The 16,283-nt window shown below is 35.2% G+C and overlaps 1 protein-coding gene across 4 annotated transcripts in view; it reads right to left on the bottom strand.

Moving 5' to 3' along the window:
• Window positions 1–16,283, bottom strand: part of COP1 (COP1 E3 ubiquitin ligase) — a 260,115-nt gene that overhangs the window by 79,139 nt on the left and 164,693 nt on the right. For all 4 annotated transcript variants that reach the window (XM_082834460.1, XM_082834458.1, XM_082834459.1 and 1 more), the window contains one exon: window positions 874–990. In XM_082834460.1, the coding sequence (XP_082690586.1) occupies window positions 874–990 (117 nt within the window). The remainder of the gene's footprint in view (window positions 1–873; window positions 991–16,283) is intronic.

Here is a 16,283-nt window from a genome sequence, read left to right as displayed (position 1 = left end):
GGAATAGTAGGTCCCAATGGAAAAGAGCAGCATGTGGGGGGAAAAAAAAATCCATCTGCTAATGAAAAGAGAATTCTACCCACATATACATGTTCATCCATACCCTCCTGGAATTTAATTATGAAATTATGCCAGTATGCAAGTGAAATAAATAGTAAGTTGGAATAAGGAAAAGATGTTATGACAAATTAAGATTTAAATTTACCTTTTTACAAGGTAATATTGTGTTCATGATATGGTGCTAGATTATCTATTTTTTTTTTTTTTTTTTACTCAAGATTATCAATAAAAAAAGGAATCAAGAATCAAGGAGATTTAACAATGCTAAAGTTAAATTACAGTTGTTTACTGCCTTAGTAAACATTCAAGGTAGGAATTCAGATATAGAAGACAAAGGAATTATGAGTACAAGTGACCATATAATTTATCTTCCAACCCATAACACTTTTGAGAATGAAAGAAAGCCCTATCAGTAATTATGATGGTAAGACAAACTGAAGGAATTATTAGGTTTCCTTTAATTAAAAAAAAAAAAAGGTTTCTTGTGTCTAAACAATACAGATTCATTGTTTAAACATCATTATGACCTAAGTTTGTAAACAAATAAGCATTATTCATGCATGCAAAGACTCAGAGGAACGACAACAAAAATAATCAACAAACCCATCTCTATGTATTAGACATGGGAGACAGAACACTGAAATTAAGGCACAGCAATTAATGAGTAAAAATGGCATACCACATAGTTCTAATTGAGAGTATAATAATGAAAATAAAGTTTAAACCTACAAAGAAAGTTATTCATTTTAAAACGTTCTTTTATCTTAGTCATGAAAACCAACAACAAAAGAAGACAAATCTTTCATTTCTTACCTGCACAGCCGAAAGCCAGATGGTATCTAGAAGAGGGGCTGAATTTAACACAGCACACGTTAGCCTTCGCCTCAATGCTTGCCACCGAGTTGTCTAGGTTGGTAGACCATAGCTTCACTAAGAGTAAGGAACAATAAAAATGAAAATAAACAATACATAGGCCAGTGCTTCTGTAACTGAGAAAGTCTGCTTATTGCTACAGCTGTCTTTTCATGCTAATCTAAGCATTTTGGTTTACTAGGATCAAAAATGTTTAACCTGAATGAATGAATAATAGAACAGTATATTTAAACCAACAGAACTTAGTTTCAAAGTCAGAAAATATTATATAATCAATATATCTCATAACTAAGGCATAAAAGACAGGTTAAAACAAAGCAATCTGAAATACATGTGTATTTGCCTTAGTATTCTTTAAATAGTGTGTGTGTGTGTGTGTGTGTGTGTGTGTGTGTGTATGAGTAAGGCAACAACCTATTACACTTTTGAGAACCTCACATACACACATACACACACATTTTCACATGTACGATATATATCAGAGTGTATATATGATATAAACACAAATATCTTTTAAAGTACCTGGGAGCAGTTCTTATTTCATCTTTCAATTAAGAATTCCATGATTTTAAAATTTTACATGGGAACTTAGTTGTATGATTTAGTACGTCTAAAGTAACAGATGACAGAATTGCTTAGCTGAACTTTAAAATTTTGCTTTAATATTTGATATTTAGTCCATTCCAATGGTATATATTGAGATTTGTAAGGATTAGGGAGTGAAAAGCTGACTGATCAGAGCAGGTCAGATCTGAAAACAGAAGTATAAAAGTGAGATGTTATCTTGTGAGTTACCAGAGCAACCATATCATTTTTAAACAAAAATGTCTTAGTAGACACTAGAATACAAATAGACTTTCAAGATACAGGTTACGATCCTGGTTGCACATTAGGATTAATAACAAACATTAACAACAACAACAACAAAAGCCTGCCTAACCCATCATTCTGTGGGTCCCAATGTCTCATCAGGACAGTGCCCAGGTGGGGTCCAGGTATTGGTGGTTTTTTAAAAAGCTCTCCGGGGGCTTCCCTGGTAGCGCAATGGTTAAGAATCCACCTGCCAGTGCAGGGGACACGGGTTCAAGCCCTGGTCCGGGAAGATCTCACATGCCTCAGAGCAACTAAGCCTGTGTGCCACAACTACTGAGCCTGAGCTCCAGAGCCCGCAAGCCACAACTACTGAGCCCATGTGCCACAATTACTGAAGCCCGCGCACCTAGAGCCTGTGCTCCACAACAAGAGAAGCCAACGCAATGAGAAGCCTGCATACTGCAATGAAGACCCAACGCAGCCAAAAATAAATAAATAAATATTTTAAAAAAAGCTTTCTGAGTGATTCTAATGTGTAAAGCAGAGTTGAAAACCAAAATATAGAGCTGGAGGCATAATAAAATTTTAGAATCTTTTTAGGATTATTAATACAGTGATCTTTAAATAGGAGTGAAAAACATAAAAATGGTTCCAACAACTACCACTTCTATGAATGTTATTTCATAAGAATAGAGACTTCCTCTGTGTGAACAGGATCATTTATCTTCTATGAGTAGAATTTCACAAGAATAGAAAATTTCTTTAAATATGTGAAACCTCTGAATAAAAATTAATCATTAAAAAAAGTTATTTAAAACCTGATGAATTGGGCTTCCCTGGTGGTGCAGTGGTTGAGAGTCCACCTGCCGACGCAGAGGACACGGGTTTGTGCCCTGGTCTGGCAGGATCCCACATGCCATGGAGCGGCTGGGCCCATGAGCCATGGCCGCTGAGCCTGCGCGTCCGGGGCCTGTGCTCCGCAACGGGAGAGGCCACAACAGTGAGAGGCCCGCATACCGCAAAAAAAAAAAACCAAAGAAAATACCTGATGAATCTATTAGCCTTCCCAGAGAAACATAAGATACTCATTACTAAAATAAAAAAATAACAGTTTTAAATAGAAATGTTTGATTTGTTTCATGTTGTTTTCCAATAGGAATCGTGCTATTTCAGTCAACATACAATTGTTCAGGCAATTAAGATACACAATTCTGAGATGAGATGGCTAGCTGTAATTAAAAGTCTGCATGTAAAATAGTACTTATAGATTAGAATATCAAGTGGTAGGACTGTACTCTAACAGTGTGGCAAGCCAAAGTTAATCCACAACAAATATTTATGGAGCACCTACTAATCCCATAACCTCACTACTAATCACTAAGAACCTTTACAAACAAGGGTTATATATCAGTGTTTCATGACTATTAAATATGAGTAGTCATAAAAATGAACCAGAACTAACAGAACAACAGCTAACTTAGAAGTGAGGTCTTCTTTTTTATTTCAAAGTAATTTTCTCAATGGAGTAATCATTTACATTTTAAAAATAAGACATAATGGTAACCACCATGGTTATAATTTTCAACACGTAAGATATTAGAATCTAATATAACTGTCTGAACTGTAAGGATACCTAAGGTTTAAAATACTATAAAGATACACTGAATATATAAAGCATAGAAAAGAAAAATGCACAAGGAATATAATACTGTTATTAAGTTATTAGTTATTAAATAGAACAGGTATTGTGGATTAAATTGTTCTCCACAAAAAGATACGTTGAAGTCCTAACACTAGGTACCTATGAGTGTCAACTTATTTTGAAATAGGGTCTTTACAGATGTAATCAAGTTAAGATGAGGTCATACTGGAATAGGATGGGCCCTAAATCCAATGACTGATACCTTTATAAGGCGAGGGAGACTTGGCTACAGAGGCAAAGAGTGAAGAAGGCGATGTGTAGAGAGAGGCAGAAATTGGATGCAGCTACAAGTAAAAGAATGCCAAGGACTGCTACGTAAGCACCAGAAGCTAGGAAGGCAGCAAGGACGGATTCTTCCCTAGAGTCTTCAAAGGGAGAATGGCTCTGGCAATACCTTACTCCGGGCTTCTAAGCCTGTAGTACTGTGAGAGAATAAATTTCTATTGTAGGAGCCAGGCATGTAGTGGTACGCTGCTATGGCAGTCCTAGGGAACTAATATAACAGATATGATGAAATAACATTAAAATCAACTTAATACCCTAAGATAACATCATAGGTCAAAAGGTAAAATAGTATAATCTTTTGGAGAAAGAAATCAATAAAAGTACTGGAAGAAAATGTCTAAGACTGGGAATTCCCTGGCGGCCCAGTGGTTAGGACTTGGCGCTCTCACCTCCAGGGGTCTGGGTTTGATCCTTGTTAAGAGGAACTAAGATCTGCAAGCTGCGTGGTGTGGCCAAAAAAAAAAAAAAAAAATGTCTAAGACAAATATAAATGAAATGTTCTTCACAATAAGGAACTATGGTTCCTTTCTCCGTAAAAGTCTGATAGTAAGAATTTCTTTTAACTACAAAATTACAGTCTCAACATTTACTGTGAAAATTCCTTTTGGCAAGAAAAAACAAAGGCGAATTTAAAAGAAAATATTCTCAAGGTGAAGAGCTAAAGCAATTAAATCAAACAAAACACACTGCCCTTATTTATATAGTCTCCTGTGACACTCAGAAAAAAAATCAGAATAGTGACTCCTAGGAAAATCATGTCAAAATGTAGGAGACTAAAAAAAAAAAAAAAACTTGTTCTGAGTACTATCTAGCTGCCTTTAGGAAATGAATTTTTTACTTATAACTAAGTGTTTTATTACAAGTTTGATTAATGTTAATAGGTAAAGAAAAGATTTTTGTTTTTCTGGTTTTTTTTGAGTATCACCTGAATCTTAAGTCCCATTAAAAAGTCCTGAATTTAAAAATATCCAACTACCCTAGAGGATTGGTGAGGTTTATCATCTACAAATCTTTAAAGTCTGGGTTAAACACTCCCTAAGTTCTTTTGTTCAAAATTATTTTTTCCAAAAACAGAACACATTACATATCTATAATAATGTCAGTACCAATTTCAATGTGCAGGATTTATGTTTCTGAGCTTTTCAGACTGGGTCCACTGTATATCTATTTGCACAAAGCTTCCTAAGAAAGAATTCATTGTAAAAGATAAAGGAAACAGGCCCAGGAGTTTGACACAATAAGAAAGCCTGTCTTTAGTGAGAATGTGCAAGTATGAGTATGATTCATATCTGGTACTAATGAACCCACTTCTGAACTACTGTCTAGATCCTACAGAAAACAGAATGAATTAAAAGGGAGAATGCTGCTTCACCCAAAACTATCATAAACATCTATACTATTTGATAAGCCTAAAAAAGTGTAAAAGATTAAACACAAAGATGTGTACTTTGACAATGCTAATTATCAAACGTAAGTTTTTCTTTTAAACTTCATCAAAGAGAAAACAGGCCTTGTCACATTAGTTAGCTAGTGTTGCACAGCAAATTGCCCCAAAACTTAGCAACTTAAAACAACAAAATTTACTATGTCACATAGTTTCTGAGAATCAGGAATCTCCAAGCAGCTTGGCTGGGTGCTTTTGGCTCCCCGTGTCAAGGCTCAGAGGTCACAGTAAAGCTGAGCTGAAGAATTCGTTTCAAAGTTCACTCAACACAGCTCTTGGCGTCAGGATTCGGTTCCCCACCTTTTGGGCTTATGATACAGCTAGCTTCTCCCAAACCAAGTCAATGGAAAGAGAATGATGAAGACAGATAAACTAATTTCAGAAGGGACATACCTTCATTTCTACAGTATTCTACTATCATGCAGACTGGAGCAATGGGGAAGCAGGGGAACTAAACAAGTGTGGGAATAATAGAAACCAAAGATCACTGGGGTCCATCTGGGATGCTGGCCAACACAAGCCTTTTAATTTCTTTTGGATCCAGGAGATATTATACTTAGTAGAGTTATAACTTATGGGAATGTAACTGTTATCATAATGCTGTTTATTTATTATGTTGCAGTTCATTTTTTAGTCCTCTGATGATAAGAAGTGGAAGCATTTCATTCAGTATGAGTTAAGTAAAATTAATTTTTGAAATTTACCAAGATTTCAAATTCAGCACTTTTACATTAACATATACAACTATGAAAATTTGGAATAAATCAGGCTAAATTTAGGGTGCCCTAAAGCCTAAATTCTTCAAACTCATATGTGGAGGGGAAAAAAACCTTTAAAGAATGTGCTGGGCTTCCCTGGTGGCGCAGTGGTTGAGAGTCCACCTGCCGATGCAGGGGACGGGTTCGTGCCCCGGTCTGGGAGGATCCCACATGCCACGGAGCGGCTGGGCCCATGAGCCATGGCTGCTGAGCCTGCGCGTCCAGGGCCTGTGCTCCGCAACGGGAGAGGCCACAACAGTGTGAGGCCCGCATACCGCAAAAAACAAAAAAAAAAAGAATGTGCTTATTCTATTTCAAAAACAAGATTATTTATTGGATGACTCTTAGGTTATGTATTTTAAAAGGAAAATACATTTTCCCAAAAGAACTTATAAAATGGCACATGAAACTCTTTTCTGATTACCTTGCTAGGTACTGACAGTTCTTTAACATGCAAATATGTGCACATATAATTGAAAGTAAACTGTTTTTATTTTTTAACTTTTTATCTTATAACTGGCTTAGAAAAGTTAGATCAACATGGTTGATCTGTCGGGGAAAAAAGTTCAGTCATCATTTATGAGGAATTAAACTATTGTTAAAATACACAGATCAGAAAAATATCATTTGTAAGGACTGAGTATTTAATTATGCAATGAAAAAATAACTTCCATTGTTAATAATGGTTAAAAATTGATCAAACAACAAATATAAAAAATGTTAAATATTTTTGTATAAAATACATTAAAAGTAATTTAAAAAATATTCTTACTATAAAATTATTATAAAGGCTATATTTTATAAGTAAAATCACCAGTCAAGGAGTGATAAATATATTTAAGAAACAGTAAATACAGGCATTCCTGTATAGAGGGTTTTGTTCCAGGCCACCACAATAAAGCAAGTACTGTAATTAAGGGAGTCACAAAATGTTTGTTTTCCCAGTACATGTAATATCCATGTTTATATTATACTGCAGTCTATTAAATGTGCAGTAGCGTTATATCTAAAAAAAAAAATTTTACACACCTTAATTAAAAAATATTTTATTGCTAAAAAATGGCAACCATCATCTGAGTCTTTTTACTGGTAGACTGTTTTGCCTCTAAGTTGATGGCTGCTGACTGATCAGAATGGTGGTTGCTGAAGGCTTGCGGTGGCTGCAGCAACTTCTTAAAGTAAGACAGCAGTGAAGTCTGCCCCATCTATTAACTCTTCTTTTCATGAACAATTTCTCTGTTTTCAATTGACTTTGCCCAGATTCATCAGAGGAATCACTATCTATGGCACATATAGCCTTACAAAATGTATTTCTTAAATAATAAGATTTGAAAGTTGAAATTACTCCTTGATCTATAGGCTGTAGAATGGATGTTGTATTAGCAGTCATGAAAACAACATTAATCTCATTGTCTCTCTCCATCAGAGGTCTTGGATGACCAGGAGCATTGTCAATGAGCAGTACTATTTTGAAAGGAATCTTTTTTTCTGAGCACGAGGTCTCAACAGTGGGCTTAAAATATTCAGCAAACCATGTTGTAATCAGATGTGCTGTCATGAAGGCTTTGTTGTTCCATTTAAGGAGCACAGGCAGAGTGGATTTAGCATAATTCTTAAGGGCCCTACAATTTTCAAAATGGCAAATGAGCACTGGCTTCAATTTCAAGTTACCAGCTGCTTTAGCCCCAACAAGAGTCGGCCTGTCCTTTAAAGCTCTGAAACCAGGCACTGACTTCTCTAGTTATGGAAATCCTAGATGGCATCTTCTTTCAATATAATACTGTTTCATCTACATTGAAAATATGTTGTTTAGTGGAGCCACCTTCATTATCTTAGCTGTATCTTCTGGATAATTTGCAACAGCTTTTTATTTATTTATTTATTTATTTATTTTAACATCTTTATTGGAGTATAATTGCTTTACAATGGTGTGTTAGTTTCTGCTGTATAACAAAGTGAATCAGTTATGCAACAGCTTCTAATCAGCACTTGCAGCTTCACCATGCACTTTTATGTTGTAAAGACAGTTTCTTTCCTTAAACCACATGAGCCAACCTCTGCTAGCTTCAAACTTCTCTTCTGCAACTTCCTCACCTCTCTCAGCCTTCACAGAATTGAAGAGAGTTAGGGCCTTGCTCTGGATTAGGCTTTGGCTTAAGGGAGTATTTGATCTTCTATCCAGACCACTAAAACTTTCTTCATATCAGCAATAAGGCTATGCCACTTTCTTATCATCCATGTGTTCACTGGAATAACACTTTTAATTTCCTTCAAGAACTTCTCCTTAGCATTCACAACTTGGCTAAGTGTTCGGTGCAAGAGGCCTAGCTTTCAGCCTATCTTGACTCTCAACATGCCTTCTTCACTAACCTTAATCATTTCTAGCTTTTGATTTAAAGTTAGATGTGTCACATGAAAAGATGCTCAACATCATAACTAATTATTAGAGAAATCAAAACAACAATGAAGTACCACCTCACAGTGGTCAAATGGCCATCATCAAAAAATCTACAAATAACAAATGCTGGAGAGGGTGTGGAGAAAAGGGAACCCTCCTACACTGTTGGTGGAAATGTAAGTTGGTGCAGACACTATGGAAAACAGTATGGAGGTTCCTCAAAAAACTAAATATAGAGTTGCCATATGATCCAGCAATCCCACTCCTGAGCATATATCTGGATGAAACTATAATTCAAAAAGATACATACACCCCTATGTTCAAAGCAGCAGTATTCACAATAGTCAAGACATGGATAAAATCTAAATGTCCATCAATAGAGGAATGGATAAAGAAAATGTGGTGTGTATATATATATATATATATATATATACATACACACACACACACACACACACACATACATACATACAATGGAATACTACTCAGCCATAAAAAAGAATGAAATAATGCCATTTGCAGCAACATGGATGGACCTAGAGATCACCATACTAAGCGAGGTGAGAAAGAGAAAGACAAATACCATATGACATCACTTATATGTGGAACCTAAAGTATGACACAAATGAATTTACCTATGAAACAGAAACAGACTCACAGACTTAGAGAACAGATTGGTGGTTGCCAAGGGGGAGGGGAATGGGAGAGGGATGGAGTTGGAGGTTGCGGTTAGCATATGTAAGCTATTATATATAGGATGGATAAACAACAAGGTCCTACTGTATAGCACAGAGGACTATATTCAGTATAGTTAAACCATAATGGAAAAGAATATGAAAAAATGTATATATATGTATAACTGAATCACTTTGCTGCACAGCAGAAATTAACACAAACATTGTAAATCAACTATACTTCGATTTATAAAAAATAAATAATAAAGTGAGATGTGCAACTCTTCTGTTCACTTGAACAATTAGAGGCCAACAGAGGGTCATTAACTGGCCTAATTTCAACATTGTTATGTCTCAGAGAATAGGGAGGCCTGAGGAGGAGGAGAGAGACAGAGGAACGGACAGGGGTGGAGCAATCAGAACATACACTACGTTTATCGATTAAGTTTGCCATCTTATATAGGTGCAGTGTGTGGCACTCCAAAACAATTACAATAGAAACACCAAAGATCACTGATAACAGATCACCATAACACATACAAAAACACTGAATAAGTTTGAAGTTTTCTGAGAATTACCAAAATGTGACAGAGAGACATGAAATGAGCAAAAGCTGTTGAAAAATGGCGCCAATAGACTTGCTCTATACAGGGTTACCATAAACCCTCAATTTGTAAAAAACATAGTATCAGCAAGGTGCAATAAAACTAGGTATGTCTGTAACACTTCTGAGAAAGGCTTAAATGCACTTGGGAATGTTAGTACCAACCAAGACAGAGTAATCTGTCAGTCTCTCTCACTGTGAGTTTACTCTGGACAATTATCAAGAAAACAGAAAGTGACTCTCTGAGGAATGTGAATAATAAGGAAAACCAGTCATGTGGGGGAGGAAATTCAAGACTTAGGAAGTGACCAACATGGAGGTGAGAATACTGTTTTGCTCCTCCCTCTATTCTCCCACAGAGAGGCAAAGTCAGTACCTCAATCAGCAAAAACTAAGGAAAATCCCTGTGTATCTGGCCATAAGACTAATAAAAGGGGTTCTTGCAAGCCAGAGGTTTGGGAGTAATTTTCATTGTTTTTCTTTTGTTTCATCCTTTTTCTCTTTCAACTCTTCCCCAAGGGAGGGCTTTAGTCACAGAGCTGCATCAGTATGGGAAGCTAATGCACCAAGAGAAACTCCATCTCCACGGCCATAAAAAGGAGTAACTCCTCTGTACAGAAAACCCTACTTTCTTGAGAAACCCTCAGTAAAAAAGACTCTGGGGGATGAAGAGTGTGCAGGAGAAACTTCAAAAAGAAAGCACTGGAAAAGGAGATCCCATACTTCTGTGTATGAACAGCATAAGTCTTATAGTTACTTCTGAGTTCTATGTGCAAGATGGACACAAAGTAGAATGGCAAAGGCTATGAGCATTGAACTACGTTTGAAAAGACCTACTAATTTCCAGATTAACCTGTGACTGGCATATGCATCAGACAAACCAATGGAGCACAGCAAAGGCTTTGAAAACTGACCTGACAGTAAAACAAGCACTCACATAGGCACGATAGAACTCACAGTCAAAATCTAAACCAACTGGTTACCCGATTTAAAAAAACAAAACAAAGCACTCTCCAGAAAATCTGCACAGTACCCAGAGTTGTACAAAATAATATTCAAAATGCTTAACATATAACCTCAAAATAACTCAACATACAAAAATCCAGGAAAATGTGAAGAATTTTCAAAGGAAGATGCAATCAACAGAGCAATGCTATAAAACAGATGTTAAAGCAACTATTGTAACTATGTTCCATGGGGTAAAAGTAATAAACATTTAAAATTAATGGAAAGAGAGATGTATTCAGAGAGATATGGAAACTGTGAAAAAGAACAAAATAGAAAATTTTAAAACAATTACAGTAATTTACATAAAAGAGTCACTGAGGTAAATTCATAGCAAAAGGGAGATGGACACATAAAAGTTAGTGAACGAGAAGACAGAAGACAAATTACTCAATCTGAAGAAAGGAAAAAATATTGACAAGAAAAGGACAGAGTCTCGGGGACCTATAAGACAAAATAAAAAGGTTTAACATTCATGCAGTTGGAATCCCAAAGGAGAAAAGAATGAAATTACTGGTTTGATGAATATCTAACAAAGCAGTTTCAGAAGAAAGAATATCAATAGGGATGAAGAGTGACACTAAATACTGATAAAAGGGTCAGTTCACCAAGAAAATATAAGATTTCTAAATGTTCCTGACCCTAACAATAGAACTTCCCCCCAAAATGAGGCAAAACACCCTCCTCCCCAAGATAACTGAAAAGAGAAATAAAACTAGATTTCAACACTCCTGTTTCATAATTAATAAAACAAGGAGACCAAAAAAGGGGGAAATAGGAAACCAAAAAAATATTATCAACAAGATTGATCTGACACTTATAGAACACTCCATCAAACAGCAGAGTACAGATTTTTTCGATGCACTTGGAATATTTACCAAGGTAGACTGTATCCTGGGCCACAAATCATAACAAATTTAAAAGGATTAAAATTATATAAAAATATGTTCTGTAATTTTAAAAGAATTAAGCTATAAATCCATAACAGTAAGAGCTCTGACATTTTTTTAAAAAGATGGAAAATGTTAAAATATTTAAAAATAATTCTTAGCCAAGCAAGACAATCACAAGAGATATTAGATGTAATTTTATTTATTTATTTTTATATTATTTATTTATTTATTTTTTGGCTGTGCCGCGTGGCATGTGGTTCTCTGACCAAGGATCAAACCTGTGCCCCCTGCAGTGGAAGCACGGAGTCTTAACCACTGGACCACTGGGGAAGTCACAGATGTAATCTTAAACTGAATGAAAAACACATTATATGAAAATCTGTGGGATCAGCTAAAGTAGTGCTTAAAGGGAAATGTATAACAAAAAATATTTATATTAGAAAAGATAAATGCTCAAATCAATGACATAAACTTCAACTGTAACAACCTAGAAAAAGAAGAAATTAAACCCAAAGCAAGAAGAAAAAATTAATGGACAAACATCAATGAAACTGAAAAGAGAAAACCCAATAAAATCAGTTAGATATTTGAAAAGATCAATAAGATTGATAAACCTAACATCACACTGATCTAAGTACATAAATAATAAAAAAAGAAAGGACACAAAATACCAATTCCTGAAAGATACAAACTATCAAAACTCGCTCAAAAAGAAATAGATTAACTGAACAGTTCTAAGTCTACTGAAGAAATTAAGTTCTTAGTTAAAACCTTCAAACAAAGAAAACTCCAGGACAGAAAGCTTCAATAACAAATTCTACCAAACATTTAAGAGTAAAACAGTAACAATTCTAAATAATCACTTCCCCCCACCCACCCCACCTAGGGGTACACACACAGAAAAAGGAAAATCATTTTAGGAGGCCAGCATTATCCTGATACAAAAAGACATTACAAGAATAGAAAAAATAATCCTCATAAACATAGATGTAAAAATTCCCCCCCAAAAATTAGCAAATCAAATCTAGCAATATAGAAAAGACAGATAATACATCATGACCAAGATGAGGTTTTTCCTGGAAATGTAAGGCTACCTCAAGATTTGAAAACAGATCATTACAGGGCTTCCCTGGTGGCGCAGTGGTTAAGAATCTGCCTGCCAATACAGGGGAAACGGATTTGAGCTCTGGTCCAGGAAGATCCCACATGCAGCGGAGCAACTAAGCCCGTGCGCCACAACTACTGAGCCTGCGCTCTAGAGCCTGCGAGCCATAACTACTGAGCCCACGAGCCACAGCTACTGAAGCCCGCGTGCCTAGAGCCCGTTCTCTGCAACAAGAGAAGCCACTGCAATGAAAAGCCTGCACACTGCAATGAAGAGTAGCCCTCCTTTGCCGCAACTAGAGAAAGCCCGCGCACAGCAACAAAGACCCAACACAGTCAAAATAAATAAAATAAAATAAATTAATTAAAAAAACCCAGATCATTATAGTTCATGATACTGAAAAACAATAGAATCATCTCAACAGATACAGAAAAAGCATGACAAAATTCAACATCCATTCATGATAAAAAATTCTCAGCAAACTAGAACAGAACTTCCTTAACTTGACACAAAAAAATGCCTAATGCAAAACCTAAATCTAACATCATATTGATGATGAAAGACTATAAGCTTTCCGCATAAGATCAGGAACAAGGCAAGGATATTTGCTGTCACCACTCTTGTTCTGGAAGTTCCTGCAAGTACAATAAAGCAAGCAAAAAAAAAGAGAAAGGCACACATGTTGAAAATGAAAAGGTATTAATGTTTCTGTTTGCCAACATGATTGGCCCAAGGAATCGCCACACATAATCTCTTAAAAGTAAAGAGTGCAGTCAAAAGTGAGAGAGTGGCATGGACATATATACGCTACCAAACGTAAAATAGATAGCTAGTGGGAAGCAGCCGCATAGCACAGGGAGATCAGCTCGGTGCTTTGTGACCACCTAGAGGGGTGGGAGAGGGGGGTTGGGAGGGAGGGAGATGCAGAGGGAAGAGATATGGGAACATATGTATATGTATAACTGATTCACTTTGTTATAAAGCAGAAACTAACACACCATTGTAAAGCAATTATACTCCAATAAAGATGTAAAAAAAAAAAAGTAAAGAGTGCTTTAGCAAGGTTGTTGAAATGTAATTTATATTTAAAAAATCAATTGTTTTTCTATAAACTAGTAAAAAATGAATGGATATTAATATTTGAAATACCATTTTCAATAGCACCAAATATTAAACTATTTAGTTGTAATAATGTGCAAGATCTGCATTCAAAAACTATAAAACAATAAAACTATGATAAGAGAAATCCAGAAAGGACTAAATATGAAGAGATAAACCACGTTCATGGAATGGAAGTCTCAATGCATTAAGATATCAATTCATCCCATATTAATCTATAGATTCAATACTATCTCAATCAAAATTCCAGCAGGATTTTCTGTAGGTACTGGCAACTTGATTCTAAACTGTTTATGGGAAAGCAGAGAAAGTAAAGAGCTAAAATCATTTTCAAGAACAAAGATGAAGGATTCACACTAAATAATTTCAAGACTTAAGCTACAAATCAAGACAATGTGGTATAGTAAAAGAAGAAATACACAGATTAATGTAGAATCTAAAAAATGTCATACCCTTCTATCAGAAATGGACAGATACAGCAAGCAGAAAATCAGTAAGGACACAGTTGAACTCAACAGCACCATAAATCAACTGAATATAATTGATATCTACATATTACTTTATCCAATAACAGTGGGATACACATTCTTCTCAAAGTCACATGCAACATTCATCCATTCTGAGCCATAAAACACACCTTAACAAATTTAAAAGAATGGAAATCATACAATGTATTTCTTAGACCACAATGGAATTATACTTGGAGATCAAACAACATGCTTCTAAGTAATACATAAGTCAAATAAAAAACCTCAAGCGAAATTTAAGAATATTTTGAACTAAATGAGAATGAAGATATAACTTATCAAAATCTGTGGGATGCAGCACTCAGGAAAATTTATAGCACTGAATGCACATATTAAGCAAAGAAAAAAGATGCAAAATCAATAATCTGAGCTTCCAATTTAGGAAACTAGAAATAGAAGCGCAAATTAAATCTAGAGTAAGCCGAAGGGAAGTAATAAAAATTAGAGCAAAAGTCAATAAATTAAAATCAGGAAGTCAATAGAGAAAACCAATGAAACCAAAAGCTGGTTTGAAAAGATCAATTAAATCGATAAGCCTCAATGCAATCTGTAACAAAATCTCAATGAAGGTTTTTTTTGCAGAAATAGAATGAAATCCATCCTAAGATTTATGTGGAATCTTAATAGATCTAAAATAGCCAAAACAATCTTGAAAAAGAAGAAAAAATAATGGAAGACTCACTTCCTGATTTCAAAACAAAGCTACAGTAATCAAAACAGTATGGTAGTGGCATAATGACAAATATATAGACCAGTGGAAAAGAACAGAGTCCAAAAATAAGCCCTCAGAGATATGATAAAATGATTTTTAACTAGGGTGCTAAGACTTTTCAATGGAGAAAGGACAATCTTTTCAACAAGTGGTTCTGGGAAAACTGGATATTCACATGTAAAAAATGAAGTCAGACCCTTACTTTACACCATATACAAAAGTGAACTCAAAATGGATCAAAGCCACAAATGTAAGAGCTAAAACCATAAAACTGTTAGATGGAAAAATAGGCCATAAGCTTTATTACATTGGATTTGGCAATGACTTCTTGAATATAACACGAAAGGCACAGGCAACAAAAGAAAAAAATAGGCAATTTGGAATTCATCAATATGAAAAAATTGTGTGCATCAAAGCACATATTAATAAATCATATATAATGGATATTTGATAATCATGATAAGGGATTAATATTCAGAATACATAGAGAACTCCAAAACTCAATAACAACAAAACCCAATTAAAAAATTGGCATAGGACTTGAATAAACCTTTCTCCTCAGAAGATATACAAATGGCTAATAAGCACATGAAAAAATGTTCAACATCACTATCACTGGGGAAATGCCAGCAAAGCAAAACCACAGTAAGATACCACTTCATACCCATTAAAATCATTATTAAAAAAAAAAAGGAAAAATAAAAGAACAGGTATTGGCAAGGATGTGGAGAAATGGAAATAGTTGGGTACTATTGGTGGGAATATAAAATGGTGCAGCCATTGTGGGAAACAGAATGGCAGTTCCTAAAAATATTAAGTATGTATCATATGATCCAGCAATTCCATTTCTGAGTATATACCCAGAAGAACTTAAAGCAGGGATATGAAGAGATATTTTGCCATTCATGTTCATAGCAGCATTATTCACAATAGCCAGAAAGGGGAAGCAACCAAGTGTCTATCCATCAACGAATGAAACAAAATGTGGTATATTCATACAATAGATTATTTTTCGGTCTTATAAAAGAACAAAATTCTAACACATGCTACAACATGGATGAACCTAAAAGACATTATGCTAAGTGAAATAAACCAGTCACAAGAAATAGAAATTAGAAAGGTGACTGCCAGGGGCTGGTGAAGGGGGAATGGGGAGTTACTGTTTCAGTAAAACAGAAACAGCTTCTGACACAGAGTTTCAGGTTTGCAATACGAAAAAAGTTCTATGGATTGACAGTGGTGAAGGATGCACAACAATGTGAAGGTACTTAATGCCATTGAGCAGTATACTTTAAAATGGTTAAAATGGTT

This window comes from Leucopleurus acutus (assembly GCF_964270905.1).
Source record: "Leucopleurus acutus genome assembly, chromosome: 2".
Classification (NCBI taxonomy): Eukaryota; Metazoa; Chordata; class Mammalia; order Artiodactyla; family Delphinidae; genus Leucopleurus; species Leucopleurus acutus.
Note: the sequence above shows the minus strand (reverse complement) of the source record. Positions and strands in the feature narration are given on the sequence as shown.